The sequence below is a fragment of the Myripristis murdjan genome, chromosome 14 (assembly GCF_902150065.1).
Source record: "Myripristis murdjan chromosome 14, fMyrMur1.1, whole genome shotgun sequence".
In the NCBI taxonomy this organism is placed as follows: domain Eukaryota; kingdom Metazoa; phylum Chordata; class Actinopteri; order Holocentriformes; family Holocentridae; genus Myripristis; species Myripristis murdjan.
The window spans coordinates 6,163,993-6,180,507 of NC_043993.1; the positions used below are offsets into that span (position 1 = coordinate 6,163,993).

Sequence of the window (16,515 nt, forward strand, 5' to 3'; positions counted from 1 at the left end):
TTTTCTTCACACCTGCTGTCACGCTTTACACATGTAAATTGTCTCAATGCAATTATTGGCTCAGACAGAGGATTTTTTTTATTGGGCTCAACGCACTTTACGTACAACATCTTTCAGTTATAAATATGCTTAATAATTAATTGCCCATTCTGCTGATTGGCTGGTACGTCACATGGTGAGGCTGAGAAATGAGGATGAGGATGAAGATCATACTGATGAACATGAGGAGGGAGACGAGGAAGAAGATGAGCAGACTAAGCACCGTCATGAGGGCGAGGATGGGTTAGGGATGAAGCATGGGGAAGAGGGTGAGGATGACGAATGGTGAAGATGAAGATTAGGGAGAATAGGGATTAGCATGATGATAATGATGAAGATGGGGAGGGGGTGAGGATGGGCCAGCGGATGATGATGAGGGAGAGAGTGGGGACAAAAGTGGTCATGAGCAGCATGAGGGATGTAGATGAGGATGAGGACGAGCATGAAGAAGATGAGGATGGTTTGATGGTGCTGACGTCACCGCGAGGCGTGCAAGAGGGCTGGCGCAGAAAACCAAGGCAGCGCTGCAGAGACGCAACCAAACCAAAGTGGTCATTAACTTGGACGCAGCGTACGCAGCCGCCGCTAAAGTGGATTTACTGAACACCTGCATGGGGACACTCTGAGGTTTTTATTCCTTTTCTCCGTCTGCCTCTGCTGGGAAACAACTGGTAAGTAGCGCAGAGCGACTGGGGGACGCTGCAGAGTTGGCCCGGGGATGGCCACCTCTGCCTTTGATGCTCCTGGTGTGTTTGTGCACGGCAATGTGGTCGCTTTGCGCGTCAGATTTTGCAAATATGAATCACGCTTGGGTCCGCGCCGAGCATAAAAAATAACAAAATACTGAACCGACTCAGTATAGCGTGCATGTTATAGTTTGAGGTCAAACTGGCTCGTTTCCTCGCTGCAATGGCCGGAGTCAGCCGGCTGCACCTTCATGCAAGGTTTTGTAACTATCTCTGGAATAAAACTAAATTCGTAGTAATATTACTTTGCATCTTAAGAGTTAAAATATACTTTATGATATTCAGGACATCACCGTTATCAGCAGTGTAGCGCGGTGGCCGCTTGAGTGGGTGTATTTACCAATACTGAGAATACCCCTGTGACTACATTGAGCATTTGTTAGCCAGAATTATATTCCCAGTGCACTCTGGCGTGAATCTGCAGTAATCTCTGGCTGACACGGTAAATGAACCAAATGAAAATAATGGGAAGCCCTGTGAGCGCCCGGATGCGTGTGAATACTGAGGAAAGAAAGGAGTTATGTGAAGATTTACTGTGGACATCAAGCCAGTGAAGGGATTCCTGCAGATAAGAAGGCTGTGTGTGTGTGTGTGTGTGTGTGTGTGTGTGTGTGTGTGTGTGTGTGTGTGTGTGTGTGTGTGTGTGTGTGTGTGTGTCTTACAAATCGTGGCAAAGTTCAGTGTGTTTTGGGGAGATGCTGAGGTTGAGATGCCCGCGTGTCACTGGGGTCACTGAGACGAGGCCCACAACGCACAAGTTAGAGGAGAAATCAGTGGAAAATGTCTGAAATGTGTGAATTAAAAATAAATACAGAAATAAATAACAGTGTAGAGACATTATGTTGGGGTTTGGTGTATAGCGGCGTGTGTTAAAATCTCTGTTTGGTTTGAAGACTAGGCCTGTATAATAACCTAAAATAGATTTTTTTTCTCTCTTTATAATAGTATTTGTGAGGCATTTTTAAAAACAAAGATAAAGAGGTGCATCACGATCCAGACAATCAGGAGTCGCAGAAACAATGTTTCTAGAGAAAATAAAATTTCCCGAAGGCTATAAAGGATCATTGTTATCCTTGGGTGATATGGTCGATAATTAGACTGACTGAACAGTTTTGCAGTCTAATGTAAACTTTATACCATCGATGTAAAAGCAGAGACTCCGGTTCAGGTTTGGTTGATATTAAGGTGGAAAATCACTTTAAAAAATCTTTCAAACGTCTAACTGCACTTTCAGGAGAATTAATTTTGATAAACTTTCTTGTTCTGTTTTTCAGGCAACTGGAATGGAACTGAATCTGTCGAAGAATGTAATTTCTTGCGGGGACACAGGTATGACCTTTATTTCTCAAGCAGACCTTTATATTGCCTTTAATAGAATTAGAGTGTTTCGATAAGTTATTATGCCTCTGTTTGTTATGATTGCAAAATCAGAAACTCTTATGGGCCTCGAGCAAAGGGACTCAGTATGGCCAAGGCCTAATTCTTGTTTGGCACATTAATCCGGTTGAAATTGATCCGCGCATTGAAAGGGTATTACACTTATTTGGGACAGGATAAATATCACAATACGTAGCCAGTGCATATTAACACTGACAATAATAATCTGCGTTAAACCGGAATATTCATGTTATGCTGTGTATTAGCACGCGGGACATTGTAAAATATACTAATACGCGGAACTATCAGATAATTAAATGCAAATGGCAGTGTGCTGAAATCCAAATGTAATGGGAGCAGATCGATCGGTTTAACACGGGAGTAGTTTTACTTACAAGCTGCTCATTTTATTTATTCTGTTTCTGTACATTTTTGTATTTAGGCTACTCGTGATTTTCTCTAGCCATAGTTCTGTCCTTGCTAGAGGGGAAAAAGTCACATTCCATGCACACGGTCTTTAAGTCTGATCAACTATCACAACCGGGGAGAAAAGTGGAAAAACTGTGAACCACGTGGCCAAAAACACCGTTAAAAACAAAACAAGTTTTTTCCAGAATAAAAACTGTTTTCAGAAAGACCAAATGATATCGTAACTTGCATAAAATTTAACTTTTTACCACGAGGAATGCAATCAGCAAAGATTAGATCACAAATGGAAAGACAGCTTGGATGGGCCTGCACTTCACTCTTTTTATAAGCCACCTGATCACAGAACAGTGTGTGCGTAAATTAAAGACGTTAAATCTTCATGGGAGAAACCTCGATAGATGCCAGTTTTAAACACCAGCTGAATTTAGGAAGAAATTACAGACTTTTGAGCTGCTTAGACGTGAAGGTCCAGTCCTTAACCCACTGGAAACAAAAAGTCGCCCCGACACAAACTTTAAATCTCATTATGAACTGTCTGAGAGAGGCTTTGACTGGCAGCTAAATGAATTTGATAAGCGTGAGGTTTAAATGGATCCTGAAGTTGCTGGCTGCACTATCACTTTATGTTTCTATTGTTGGTGAGCATTGTACAATTAAATGCACATTGATTTAAAGTTACTGGAATCTGAAAGATGGCTTGAGATTATTTTGTCTGCATGTGCTAATTTTCAGAAGTTTATATGTGTAAAACTATGAAGATAAAAAAAAAACTCCTCTGTGGGTGTAGAAGTGTATGTAATTGACATGATGTTGCTAAACCCACCTCTAATGTCTTTATCCACCTTTGAAATTGCAAAATACACTTTACCCACATTTTAAGGCTATTGTGGTCTGCTCTAAACATAAAATCATGCCAAATTATAGGACAAAAGAGTATTTTTGATGTCTTTTACAATTTGTTATTCTTTAGATGTGTGGCTGTTAGGCTCATGATGACCACTGGAGGTTACCGCTCACCCTCCTCTTTATTTACAACTGCATCGCTGTTGTCATGTTGCTGGTGGTTGTCAGGCTCCGGGTCAAGTAGGCCTTGGACCAGGCAGAGGAAACCATCACCAAGGCAATAATGTCATCAGGCTTGTGCTGCTCCGGTTACCCGCCGTGTCCAGTTACATGTCTGCCTTCCCTTTGAATCTGCAGGCCAGCTTTAATTTTCTATATGTTTCTTTTGTTGGATATATTCTGTTTGGTTACTACACAGCGAGGAAAGATACGCCAGGGTTACAATTATTTGAATGTTTGGTGTATGATTAACGGCGGTCGTCGAGTTTATTTTCACTTGTTGGAGGAAAAATATGAGTGTTTGCGTTGCCACTGGCCTTTAACCTGTCCTGCCGGATGGAAAGGCTTTTTAGCTCATCCATCACACGCAAGTGCCCTCCAGAGCGCAGCAACAGTCAGGATGTAGGTAGGGATAAAGGCTATGGCCGACTCTTACTCCGCGTATTTAGATTATCCCCATTCGTCAGCCTGATACCAGCTGAAACACACAGGATGGTAACGAAACTAGACCTTCTATAACCAAAAACACGATGTACAGTAAATCCTACAATATTCCTATAGGGACTTACAGTGTGTCTGTCCTGCTCTGTAATGGTTTTATAGTGACCTTGTCCTGCTTTGTGGTATTTTAGCTCCTGTGATATCACTATAATATCCCTATAATACTCTACAGCGACTTAAAAGTGAGCATGTTATTCTTTAACTCCTGCGTTAACCCTATAATATCCCTCTGGGATGTTACATATAGTGGCCTTCTAGGTTATATTATAGGATTACAATAGCTGTTTTTTTGTAATGACACAACTGCACCACTGACCTTGAATCAAAGTATATCGACTAAAACACTCACTCAAAAGATACTGAAGGGACGCACAATGCACACACGCGACACGAGCACGCGCACACACGCAATTATGACTTTCTGTCAGTTCAGCCCATACTACACAATCTGCATAGTAAATACCAGCTGTTGACACAATGGGATGACCGGGTCCTTGAGGTCACTTATTACAAAAGGTGGGCATCATTATCCTGCAGAGTGTTGTGCGTGGTCTTCTGGTTACTCATAAACGTGTTTGCGTCACCCACAAGGCCTCGCTGCCCTCACTCGGATTCAGTTTTGGTTTCCTCGTGAATTTGGCTAGATTATGCGCCATCAACAAAAAATGCATTTTACAGCACTTGGCTACAGCTTTTATTCAGCTTGCTGAACAGCGAAAGTGCAGGTAGGCGTTCATGGGGTCATGCTTGCTTAAAAGCACTTCAACAGGATGTAGGCTATGGCTGATGAGCCAATGATTAAATTTAATCACTTGATGACCATGTGGCAGCTTACCTGCACAGGTAACAACGTAACACACAATATAGCCACTTAATAGAGCCCGTCTCTCTTAAGAAACGCATTGTGCGAATAGAAGCCTCGCAACAGGGTAGTTTTACGCCAGCGAGAAACCTGAACAAATCTACATGGAAAAAGGCAAGTGATTGTTGAGAGGTTGCACAATTGCCTTTTGAAAGGGCCTTCGGGGCCAGTTTTCCGGTCGGACGGGGATCTCATGTCAGAAGTCACTGTCACACAAAGACCCAAAATGCTTCAGACTGGCGCCGGGGACGGTCCGAGGCAGACGGTGCCGAGCGAGAGGCCCGAGCCCGCATGTGCATTATACCTGACATGTAGGCTAAAGGCCAAGCAACAAGTCAACAAGTCTGTCTGTCTCATGTTCCAAGAGACACCCAGAGCTTTACACAGAGTTATAATATCAAATCTGCCTTTTTCTAACTAGGGGCTACCAGGTTCCCGATCGGGAGCAATTGAATTGCGAAAATACAAAAGTAAAATGTGCCTCTAAAAACTTATTTGCTCAAATCGACACTTTAAACACGTAGGCTCGATAACTCTGCAACTGGGTGTCATCGTTCCACTTGTTTCCGGATTTTATTTTGTTACCTTTTATTTATTTATTTTTATTTTTTTATTTTTGGAAAAAAATGTTTCAAGACAATTATTTAAATTAACAAGTAAACAAGTTAAAATTTCTTATCCCATTGGCAGTTTTTCTTTTTTTTTCCTTTTTTTTTTTTTTCTTTACTCGTTTTAAGAAAAGAGTTAAAGACTCAGTATCAGAGTAAATGAATTGTTAAGATGAAGATTTTGCAGGACACACTGGCAGTTAAGCATAAACAGGAAAACTGATCTAGGCCCTATTAGCAGTAAGTAAGTAAGTAAGTAAGTAAGTGAGTAAACAAATAAATAAATTCTCCTGTTGAGTAGCCTAGCCTATATATTCGAGCACAATACAACTTAGTCTCTTCTGACTTATTTAAAAGAGAGTAATTTAAATCTTAGAAAGTGTTAGGCCTGTAATAAGCCTATGGCGCCACCCTGACGTCAAAATAATTGGCATCATAACGTTTTGCCCCCGTATTTCCTGACCAGCAGGCGCCGCTCAGTTACAGAGGTGTGTTTCTGACAGAGGAATAAGTTTGCAGCAAGCATCCTCTTTCCCCAGCTGCAGCAAGGACTCATGGCTGCTACTAAGCTCAGTGCAACACAGCAAGCCAGAATCTTGGCAGTCGTGGAGTTACAGACACAGAAATGTGGGTATTAGTTTACTTTAAGTGCTGTGTGGCATCGTAAGCACTTTGTAAGCATATTCAGAATTGCAGAGAAATATATTTTAATAGCTGTGTGGGCTGTCATTTTTCTCATTGAGTTTCATGATGCATTTTTTATGCAGCATAATTTTCTCCCACCTTGATCTAAATTACCCCTCGTTTTTTGCTGAATAGGATATGAGTGTGTTTGGACCAAAAATTGGCCCCAGCTCTTTTGACCTGGAAAAGGCCACAATTTGTGCATTAGCCCGAACAAAATGGATATGAGGTCACCTCACTGACCAAGCCCTTTCAGCCACAGAGGGATTTTTGCTGTAGCCTGGGATCCAGTAGTACAGTGTGGGATATTATGGATGATACTGACTGCAAAGTTTTAAAAGAAATGGAAAATATTTATTATGTCTTAAAATGAAATAATGGCTGTTTGGAGACAGTGCAGTGCCTAGAGATTTGCTACTGTCTACAGATCCATGATGAGAATTTATTCACCGACTTATTCTGGTAGATAATAATGTCGGCCTTGTCAACAGAAAATAAAATAACAGCCACTGAATGATGTGGCACCTGGACAAGAAGCAGCAAGTGTCGTGTAGAGAGGGGGAGAGAGACAGAGAGAGAGAGAGAGAGAGAGAGAGAGAGAGAGAGAGAGAGAGAGAGAGAGAGAGAGAGAGAGATTCATCTGCGCTCTTTGATCCACCTCGCTTTTATAAGGCCTGATTGTTTATATGACGGAGAACAAGAAAAGCGAAGTAAAACCTCACTGCCAATAAACTGATAGAATGACACTTCACAGTTTACACTGCGTCTCATTCATACACAGAATAGAGTGTGTATTACCATGCACTTTTAATGCGCTGCGTTGAGGGGGGAAACAGTAACTAACTGGGCAAGCCTGCAGGGATGGCAAATGTTTATTCAGCTCTGTACATATCCGAGATATACATTGTGTGGGAGTGTGTATATAAGCGCACCCAGCTGCCCGTTCCATTGCGTTGCACTGGACGTATTTCAAACATGCCAGCACGAATAAAAGGCCCATTTTACTTCAAAAAAGCAAAGCGTTGCACTGCGCGCTCCCGTCAGATAACCCCGCTAAAAAAGCAACTGCACGCTGCAAAAAATATCAAAGCATAACAAAGTCGTTTTACCGAGGAGCGAGTCTCGAAACCTTATTTTAATGATAACCCGCTGCTAATGGGATGAGATCACTTCTTTCCAGTGTAGTTTTATCTATTTGGGAGACTTTTCTTGAATAAAGTGGCAATATCTTAAGATGAATTGGATTTTTACTCTCAACCCAACAGAATTACGCTGCTTGGTTGAAGAAAGGCGCTGATGTGCACCGGGAGGAAAATGAAACGATCTCACCTTGATGACAAGTTTTTCATGTCTTTCAAGAAAAAAAAAAAAAAAAACGTCTTGACTCATCGGTGAATTGAATTATTTGTTTAGGTGGATATTTTTTGCAGTGAGCAGCCTTTGTGGGTGGGACTCGCTCTCGTTTTGGGGAGGTTAAACACAGCAGATGGGTGGGTCTCATCTCTAGGTTGGAGAGCTGGAGCTTCCTCTCGGTCAGAGGCTTTTCCCTCCAGCGGATACTAGAGGAGAGCGCACTGGGCCGTCGCGGCTGCAAAGGGAGGAAGGGGCTGCTCTGTTGTTGTTCTTGTTACTCTTGTTTTTACTTTTTTAACTCTTTCTGATGAGCAGAATTATCTTGGGAATTTTGCCCACCCGCTTTAATTTCTCATGCAGTGGTGCACATTTGGCAGCGGGTGGATTTTTTGTAGCATAGCTGTCGAGGAAGGCTTCGTGCACCACGGGATTCACTTCGTTTCCTCTGTGTACGCATCATTCTCTTCAAGGTGGGATGAATTTGGCCAGAATCGCAGAGGCAGTGAGAGCACCGCCGCCCCGCGACGTGGCCTCCACGTTTCATTTACCAAGAACTTCAAACAGCAGTCGAGACACTTTAGAGAACTCAAGCAGCGAGTCGTCAGACACAGAATTGGCAGGTACACTGTTGGGAGGGCAATGGCAACTCAGCTCCTTCTTCTGATTGCAATAACAGTTTGCTTAATGTCTCCATGAGCGCGCTTATGCTGGGGCTGTCACAGTGATATTCCATCTGCCAGCTTAATTTCCACGTTTATGCAACGGGGAAAAGGTCAAATACTGATTCAGAAGACTGGTGAATCAAGTGCCTGTTTATTCTGACTGCAGTGCCAGTTTATTTCCATAAAGGCGTCTATTATAAGGTGTCACAGTGGCATAGACAAATGCATAAAATAACTCAACACTGACAGATAATTGAAGATACATATTGTGTTGATTTATGCACTAAGATCTTAGCTATTTGTCTATCCTGGTTTATTTCTATTCCTCTGGTTAATATGAACTCGTATAGGCTATAGGCATGGAAAAGAATAAAAGCTTGTTTTGGCTGATAGATAACTACGCTCCGTTTCTTGTTTATTGCGCTGAACCCAAGTCTTGGCAGGATCCGGAGCTCTGTCAAGCAAAAATGTGCAAATGTGCACTGAACAGCCTGGCCTGCTGTCAGTAAATGCATTATTATAAGCTATAAATAACAGGTCCATCTACCAATCCAAACCAAAGGCCAGCATGCCTGAATTCACAATAATTCTAGAAGGATCACAGGCTGTTTAAATCTTTGTATTTGTGTTAAGTTTGTCATATTTTCAGAAAAACAATGGCGCTCTGTGCACCGCTGTTACCTAAGCTGCACAGCAGCACATGAAAAGAAAAAAGTAATGGTGGCCCTGTGTTACTTGAGTGGATGAATGGCTATTATTCATGTTCTTTTCACGCTATGTTTAGATTATTTATAGGGCTTCAATGAAGCATTCTGTTGGTTTCAAACAGTTCTCTTTTCGTCACTCATATTTTTGACAAACATTCAAGGGACTATTCCCCTTTTTGTGATTAACTTTCCACGTGTAGACCCTTCAGTTTAATGAGGCTATCTTGTTGGGACACGAATACAAGATAGCAGGTGGGAGATAAGAACAGGCAGACCTTGTTGTAAAGAGAGTAATATTGATCTAAGAACGTATTGTGGAGCAGATCTGTGCGCGTGTGTGTGTGTGTGTGTGTGTGTGTGTGTGTGTGTGTGTGTGTGTGTGTGAGAGAGAGAGAGAGAGAGAGAGAGAGAGAGAGAGAGAGAGAGAGAGAGAGAGAGGATAATAAATCCGAAGACAATTTTGTTTATATTTCAGACTTATTCTTCTTGTGAAAGCCGTTTAAAATATGTTTTTAACCTTTGGATTTACTTCATTCATACGAGGGTCGGGCCTCTGCAGGTATAGTTGGCCTACAGTTTTGGTTGTTTTGACGTTGCTGCACCTAAGTCTGTAGTCTGAGGTGTTTTAAAGCTTTGTGCCAGAACCTAGACATTTTGTAGACAGATGGCTCACTGAAATCTGTATAGGTCACACAATAATTTTTCCCCATTTTATGCTTCACAGAAAAGGAGAGGAACGTTGAACACAGAAGCGATGACGGGAACGCGGACGATCCCAAGAAGAAGAAGCAGCGGCGGCAGAGGACTCACTTCACCAGCCAGCAGCTGCAGGAACTGGAAGCCACTTTCCAGCGGAACCGCTACCCGGACATGAGCACCAGGGAGGAGATTGCCGTGTGGACCAACCTCACCGAGGCCAGAGTCAGGGTAAGTGACCGGCAGGCCGGCCGCCGGCCGTGCGTAAAGTGTGCGTAAAGCGTGCGTAAAGGCGATTTAGCAAATAAATGAGAGATTTATAAGGCAGCTGAACAAGTGGGGGAGATAATTCTTAAGCAATTGTAAACTAATTAACAGAATTATAAGACACAAAATAAACACAAGAACTCTAAGGCAGGGATTTCTAAAGCACCACATAAATAGGAGGATAAATAAGAGGATAGGAGGATAAATAAGGGAACTAAAATAATTACTGCGTTAAAAGATCCAATAACTATGTAACTTCAATGCAAAGGTTGCTAAATGTTGTGATGATTTAATTAACAACCTATTACTTACATTCATTTCATTTCATTTTTTTACTTTTACCTCTGATATTAAAGGGCAAAACTGACACCTTTGATTTCCTCACTATGAGCGTTACAGGCCGGTCTCTCCACTGAGAATGGAGACGCAGGCCGACTGGCTCTCCTGGTAGTTAACATTTCCTATCGGGGCCTAGTCTAGCCTGACAGCCAGTCAGAAACACTGTAGCTTGTATAATGTTATGTAGAGCCTGAATATGCTATTATGTGGATCTGTATATTAATCACAGATGAGATATGTCGATACTATTATTCCAGTGATTTTAGACAATCAATCAGGAAGAAGACGGAGAGACAAATCTGCAAGACAAGATGAACAAACTCGTTTGACAATAAATTTTAAAATTGTAGCTTTAACAGGTATCAGGCAGCAAAATGCAACCATCCTGGACTGTAAGCTAGCACATCCAAACAGTCAGTCTCTTACTCTGTTAAAATACACGTGTCATTCTTAACGTGTTGGGACAGCATGCATGTGCGTTACACGTCAGTACAGCTATAACTGCACCTTTTGACATTTAGTGGCGTATGCTTTGTCGAAAAAAAAAAAATATCACAAATAGGAGCTGTCCTGATATATTTGGACATGTTGAAGATGACACATCATTTTTAAGGGTGTATCCGCTGCTAATGGAGTCAGCAGGGATTTATCTTTTGATGACATCATCACCAGTGCGGACCCTTGTTTCTCCTTTCCCTTCATGCTGCCAAATCCACATGGAAATGTCCAGTATATAGGAGCAACATCTGATTTTATTAATTTAGGGTGGATCTTTTAGTATTTGTTTATTGAGGGAAGCCAATTAAAGCCGAGATTACTGGCGATTAATGCATTTTGTCTGAAACCGGGGGAATAATAAACAAACAAATGAATAAATAAAACTTAAAAGGGGTTGATTTATTTGAATATGTAGCAAGTTATGCAAAATTAAACTTTCAAACAATTTCTACATTGTGCAGCTTTGATCATACAGACCATTTTTAATTCTTATAAAATGGACCCTTCAATTTACAAAATAGATTACATAGCTGACAAAATATTATAGCAGTGCCAGGTACACTTTGACTCACCGCTGCGCTGTATTTGCAACAGGTAGGCCTAATACTTCGGGCTGCTTTTTAAAAACTCGGCTCACAAAAATGTATTGGCCTGCGATGCAACAAATGCCCATTTCAAAGAAAACAATTGCAGTTGGTTTTCATTTACAGCAACTGGCGCCTGACGGTCCGGCCATGCGCAACCCACCATCTCAAATTGCATTAAAAATACATAGAGCTATTTCAAGTGCAGAAAAAAAGTAAGTGTTTCAGAACAAGGTATTTCATTTGAAGTTTTTTTCCTCTCTTTTTTCTGATGCCAAGGACTTAATTTCTAACACTGCAGCCTTTATTTCAACCAAAGAAATAAACCGTATTGCCTCGGATCGTCATGCGGCGCAGCCTTTCAAATTCATACCTGGACTTTTAATTTATTAAAATGTGTGTTTTGACACTTTTAGAGGCTTGGACTTGACCTTCCAATGCCGTTAGTGTTTAATCAAACTCCACATTACTGACATTTTGAGACATAACAATGCAATAATCTGAATAATGTCTGAACTGTGAGTGCTTAGCATTAAAATGTGTTTACTTATTTGAAATGTAGATTATACGAGTTTACAACTGCATTGAAGCTGAAATGTTGCTTTGGGAGGTCAGTGTGGGAATCGGAAGCGTCGAGTGTGCCGAGGCTTGCCGAGCTGCAGTTTGAATGTCTGCCCTGCATCGTTCATGTCTTTGTGGACAATTTGTCAATACCAGCCTGTTCCTGTAGCGCCATAAATAGGCTCCCCTGGCCTGCTAGATGAAAGGACTTATAAACTGTTTCTACTGTGAATTAAAAATGACTTGTGCGGGGAGATTGTGAAGTACGGACTAACAGATATTTTGTCAAGTTTTGATAAGGCATGATGATGTCCAGGAGCGTTTTCTTATGAATTTATCCTTTATGCGTTTGGTTTTATTTCAGCTGTTGATTGTGTTGTGGATACTCTAAATAGCGATATACGCATTAATTGAAGCTGTAGCACCAGAATGAGTTTGATTGCTCTCAGATATTAAGCAAAAGAAAATAGAAAAATGAAACTGTGAGTAATAGCGTTTAAATATTGCTCCTGCGTGCCTGTAGTTTTTAAATACAATTTGTCTGACAATGATTAATTTAAATAATTAAAGGGCAAAATGATCAGTTTTCATCCATTTTATTGTAATTTGATCAATACGCAGAATATGATGTTGTTCCAGTATTGACTGTTTAAAAATTTTTAAGTGGAATTGCCTTACTAAATTTTCACTTGGTTTAATAAAAATAATTAAAGGCTTATGAATAGAATTTTGCGCAATTCATTGAGTATGCTCTTATAATTCATACAGTATTTTGCAATTTTCACCACCGCCTCAGAGCCTTATCATCTCGCCTATAGCCCCAGCGCAGGTGTCACCGCAAAACTGGAGAATTTGCTTAAGGGCCTGTATGGTGGCTTATAAACATCTCTGTACCAAATATCAGCTGTTATATAGCCTACATGTGGGAACTTAGACTTTATTATCAGGTCTTCATTGTTTTCATGTCCACAACACAAAGATCCCATACTCTGCCTCAAATCTGCTGTGGCTCACAGTGACAGAGTTGTTCTACACGGTCGTTCAAATACCTTCCATTTAGTCTCGTTTTACAAAAACAGTATTATGATTATTATTATTACATTGATTATGATTATGATTATGATTATGATTATGATTATGATGATGGTAATGGTAACGACAGTAATAATAACAACAACAACAAGAGTAATAATAATAATAATAATAATAATAATAATGAGAGCAAAACAATTTCAGTTTCAGACAGATCTATCTATCTATCTATCTATCTATCTAGGTAAAGCTACTGAGTGGAGGAGTGTCTTCATTAAATATCTTTACATAATGATTGCATACATGGAAGAAATCATGATTAAATCAAATTTAAATATAAATAAATTCCTATGATAAGGCCCCTTTCCAGCTATGATAAAGCAATCAGCTCTGCTGTATTGTCCCCTCCAAATAACTATCACTCAAAAATCACCAGCAGGCTGAACATGCTTTTGGCAAAATTCTTTGTTTTTATTTTTTCAGATATTTCTCCTTAAAATATTACCCATTTTTAATAATATAGTCATTCAAAGACCATGAATATATGGATACCTGAATTCTGAAGATATACCTTATAATTCTAAGACCACAACACATGTGAAGATTTATTGGACTAAAGTTTAACCCTTGGAGTTGGGGTAGCACTCCAACACTGCACGGTTTTGATTCCCGCACCATTAATGCGTGATGTTGTCCCCCTTCAGGTGTGGTTCAAAAACCGCAGAGCCAAGTGGAGGAAGCGGGAGCGGAACCAGCAGATGGACCTGTGCAAGAACAGCTACCTGCCGCAGTTCAGCGGCCTCATGCAGCCCTATGACGACATGTACCCGGCCTACACCTACAACAACTGGACCAACAAGGGCCTCACCCCGGCGCCGCTATCCACCAAGAACTTCACCTTCTTCAATTCCATGAGCCCCCTCACCTCGCAGTCCATGTTCTCCGCCCCAAACTCCATCTCCTCCATGACCATGGCCTCCGGGATGGGCCACTCCGCCGTGCCGGGCATGCCCACCCCGGGCCTCAACAACATCAGCAACCTGAATGGGATCGGCACCTCCGGCATCAACTCGGCCATGTCGTCCTCGGCCTGCCCGTATGGCCCTCCCGGTTCTCCGTACAGCGTTTACAGGGACACTTGCAACTCCAGCCTGGCGACGCTCAGACTCAAATCCAAACAGCATCCGACTTTTGGATACAGCGGCTTGCAAAGCCCCGGCTCCAGCCTGAACGCCTGTCAATATAATAGTTGACGGGTCAAACAAGCGGAGCCATAAATTAAAATAAATAGATAATTAAATACATCTATATATATAAATGATAAGCGGACACGGCGTAAGAGCCCACACCTGCGGAAACAAACAAGACAACTAAACTGGATTAGTTGCAAACATTTATTTTCAGAAAAAAAGGATTATGCGGGTTGTACATGTTTACCAGTGAACTTGCACAGCAATTGAAATGTCCAGGTTTTTTGGATTTTTTTTTTTTAAATAATGAAGACGTGTTACATTGCTGCATTGTACATATATATATATATAGTCCTACCAGACAACGGGACAAATTTTGTGTTTTTTGCTTACTTGCTTGCTTTCTGCGATTGGGTGCTTCGACACGGATTTGGAAGAAAAAAATAACATAATTCCGGATCTGGTTAAAAAAAAAAAAAAAAAAATCAAGAGAAATCAATATTGTACATAAGTGGTCTTTTATATTGCTTCTGTGTGCTTTGTATTTACCGTCTATGCAGGGTGCCACCGGCCCGTTTTACTCCATAACGCGTCCAGTTCAGTGACTTTTACATTTTTATGTTTTTCGTTGTTTTTGTTTTATTTTGTTTTGTTGTTTTTTAATTGTTTTGTTTTGTTTTGTTTTTGCTTTGTTTTGTATTGTTTTGCTTTGTTTTGTTTTGTTCTTTTATTTTTCGGCCGAGCAGTTCTCGTTTTGTTTGCTGACATAGAAACCACGCATGTTTAACTTGAGTGCAACGTGTTTTGTACGAGTTGGTAATAATGTAAGACTTTGCAGAAGTAAGTTCATTAGCCTAAACTGTATACAAAAAGGTGTTTCAAAGTCTGTGTTTATGTTTATATGTTTGTTTGAATAAACAGGATAATAGAGGTTTATTTCCCGTATATTTTAGCCTATTCTTTCCCCCCCAGAAAATTAATCTTTAGGACTTGCACGAGAAAAGCCGCGCTGTTAGTTTTTTTTTTTTTCCTCAAAAGGTGCAAAATGAATACTGGATAATTTGGCTACATATGCTTACAGTCAGTTGAGCCATTCGATTAGCCTAAAATGAATTATCCTAAAAATACAAAGTTCTGTAAATCATCAAGCGCCTGACGCGGACCTGCTCAGTAAGTCACAACACAGTGTGTTTAATATCTGGAGCTATAACTTGTATTGTTCGTTTCTGTGTATTTTTGTATATTTTACAAGTAAATTCACTCGTTCTGCTATGTGAAACCAGTTCACTGAAGATTCCGGTATCTAAAATAATTCTTATCTAAAATAAATCGACTACATTTCTGGTGAAAAAGTGGATTAGTGACAAATTGTTGACAGTATAGTATTGTTATTATGCGGTCTATTTGATGGTTCTAAAATGCCCTAACCTTTATCTGATATGGTGTTCAAATAGATTTCTGTTTTGTTTTTGTTTTTTTAATTATTTTAATAATTTGATGTTTTTCACTAGACTATAATTACAACCTATATTACATTTGGATTCAAAGGTAAACTCTCCACACCTTTTAGATTCCCATAGGCCTAGATGTGTCTCAGCCTCAGAGGAATATTATGTATTTTACCTGCATATTTGTCACTCCATCATATTCACCGAGATAGGGGAAGAAAAAAAAAAAAAAACAAGCAGGCAGTGTGCTGCATAAATGTGCCAAGAGGCGAACTGTTGGGAATGTCTCTCTTTGCTTCTCGATGTTTTTCCCCTCTTTGAAGTGCGCCTAAGCTGATCTGGAGGCTATTTATTTGCATTGTCAAAAACAGGCTACTGGGAAGTGGTAAACACAAAACACACTCACATTTCTCTGTCTCAAAATGAACACAGCACGTCCCAGAAAATATGTTTATTATATTGTTTATCCCCTCTTGTGCGATAATCCCATACACTTCTGTTCAAGTGCAACTAAAATAGGTTCAGTCAATACCATATCTGATTTCTGACACCTGCAGAAATCCCTATATCTATATTACTCACCATTAGGCTGATATTAGCACGGTGCAGGAGTGTAACAACAATGATTATGTATTTAAACTGATAATGCGCTGCAGGGGGGCATGTTCAGGATTAGTAGGCCATCAAATAAATCAGGCCTGCAGAATTATTAAACAATTAATATGATCTTGCAAGTTGCGGTCTTTTGTTATAGGTCAACAATAACGTAATAAACCCCTAACAGTGAGTTTATAGTGACCTTATCGTACTTCATACTACATTTATCTTCTATGATACCACTATGATATAGTGGTATCGTAGATATAGTAG

The 16,515-nt window shown here is 40.5% G+C and overlaps 1 protein-coding gene across 2 annotated transcripts; it reads left to right on the top strand.

The window, feature by feature from the left end:
* Window positions 1-591: 591 nt before the first annotated feature.
* Window positions 592-14,682, top strand: pitx1 (paired-like homeodomain 1). Of its 2 annotated transcripts, XM_030068848.1 has the most exons (5): window positions 592-710; window positions 2,060-2,114; window positions 8,132-8,281; window positions 9,755-9,957; window positions 13,712-14,682. In XM_030068848.1, the coding sequence occupies exons 2-5, from the start codon at window positions 2,069-2,071 to the stop codon at window positions 14,258-14,260; spliced, it is 948 nt and encodes a 315-aa protein (XP_029924708.1). In that variant the 5' UTR covers window positions 592-710; window positions 2,060-2,068; the 3' UTR covers window positions 14,261-14,682. The 2 variants fall into 2 exon arrangements, with proteins under 2 accessions (XP_029924708.1, XP_029924709.1); XM_030068849.1 differs by lacking the exon at window positions 8,132-8,281.
* The last annotated feature ends 1,833 nt before the right edge of the window (window positions 14,683-16,515 follow it).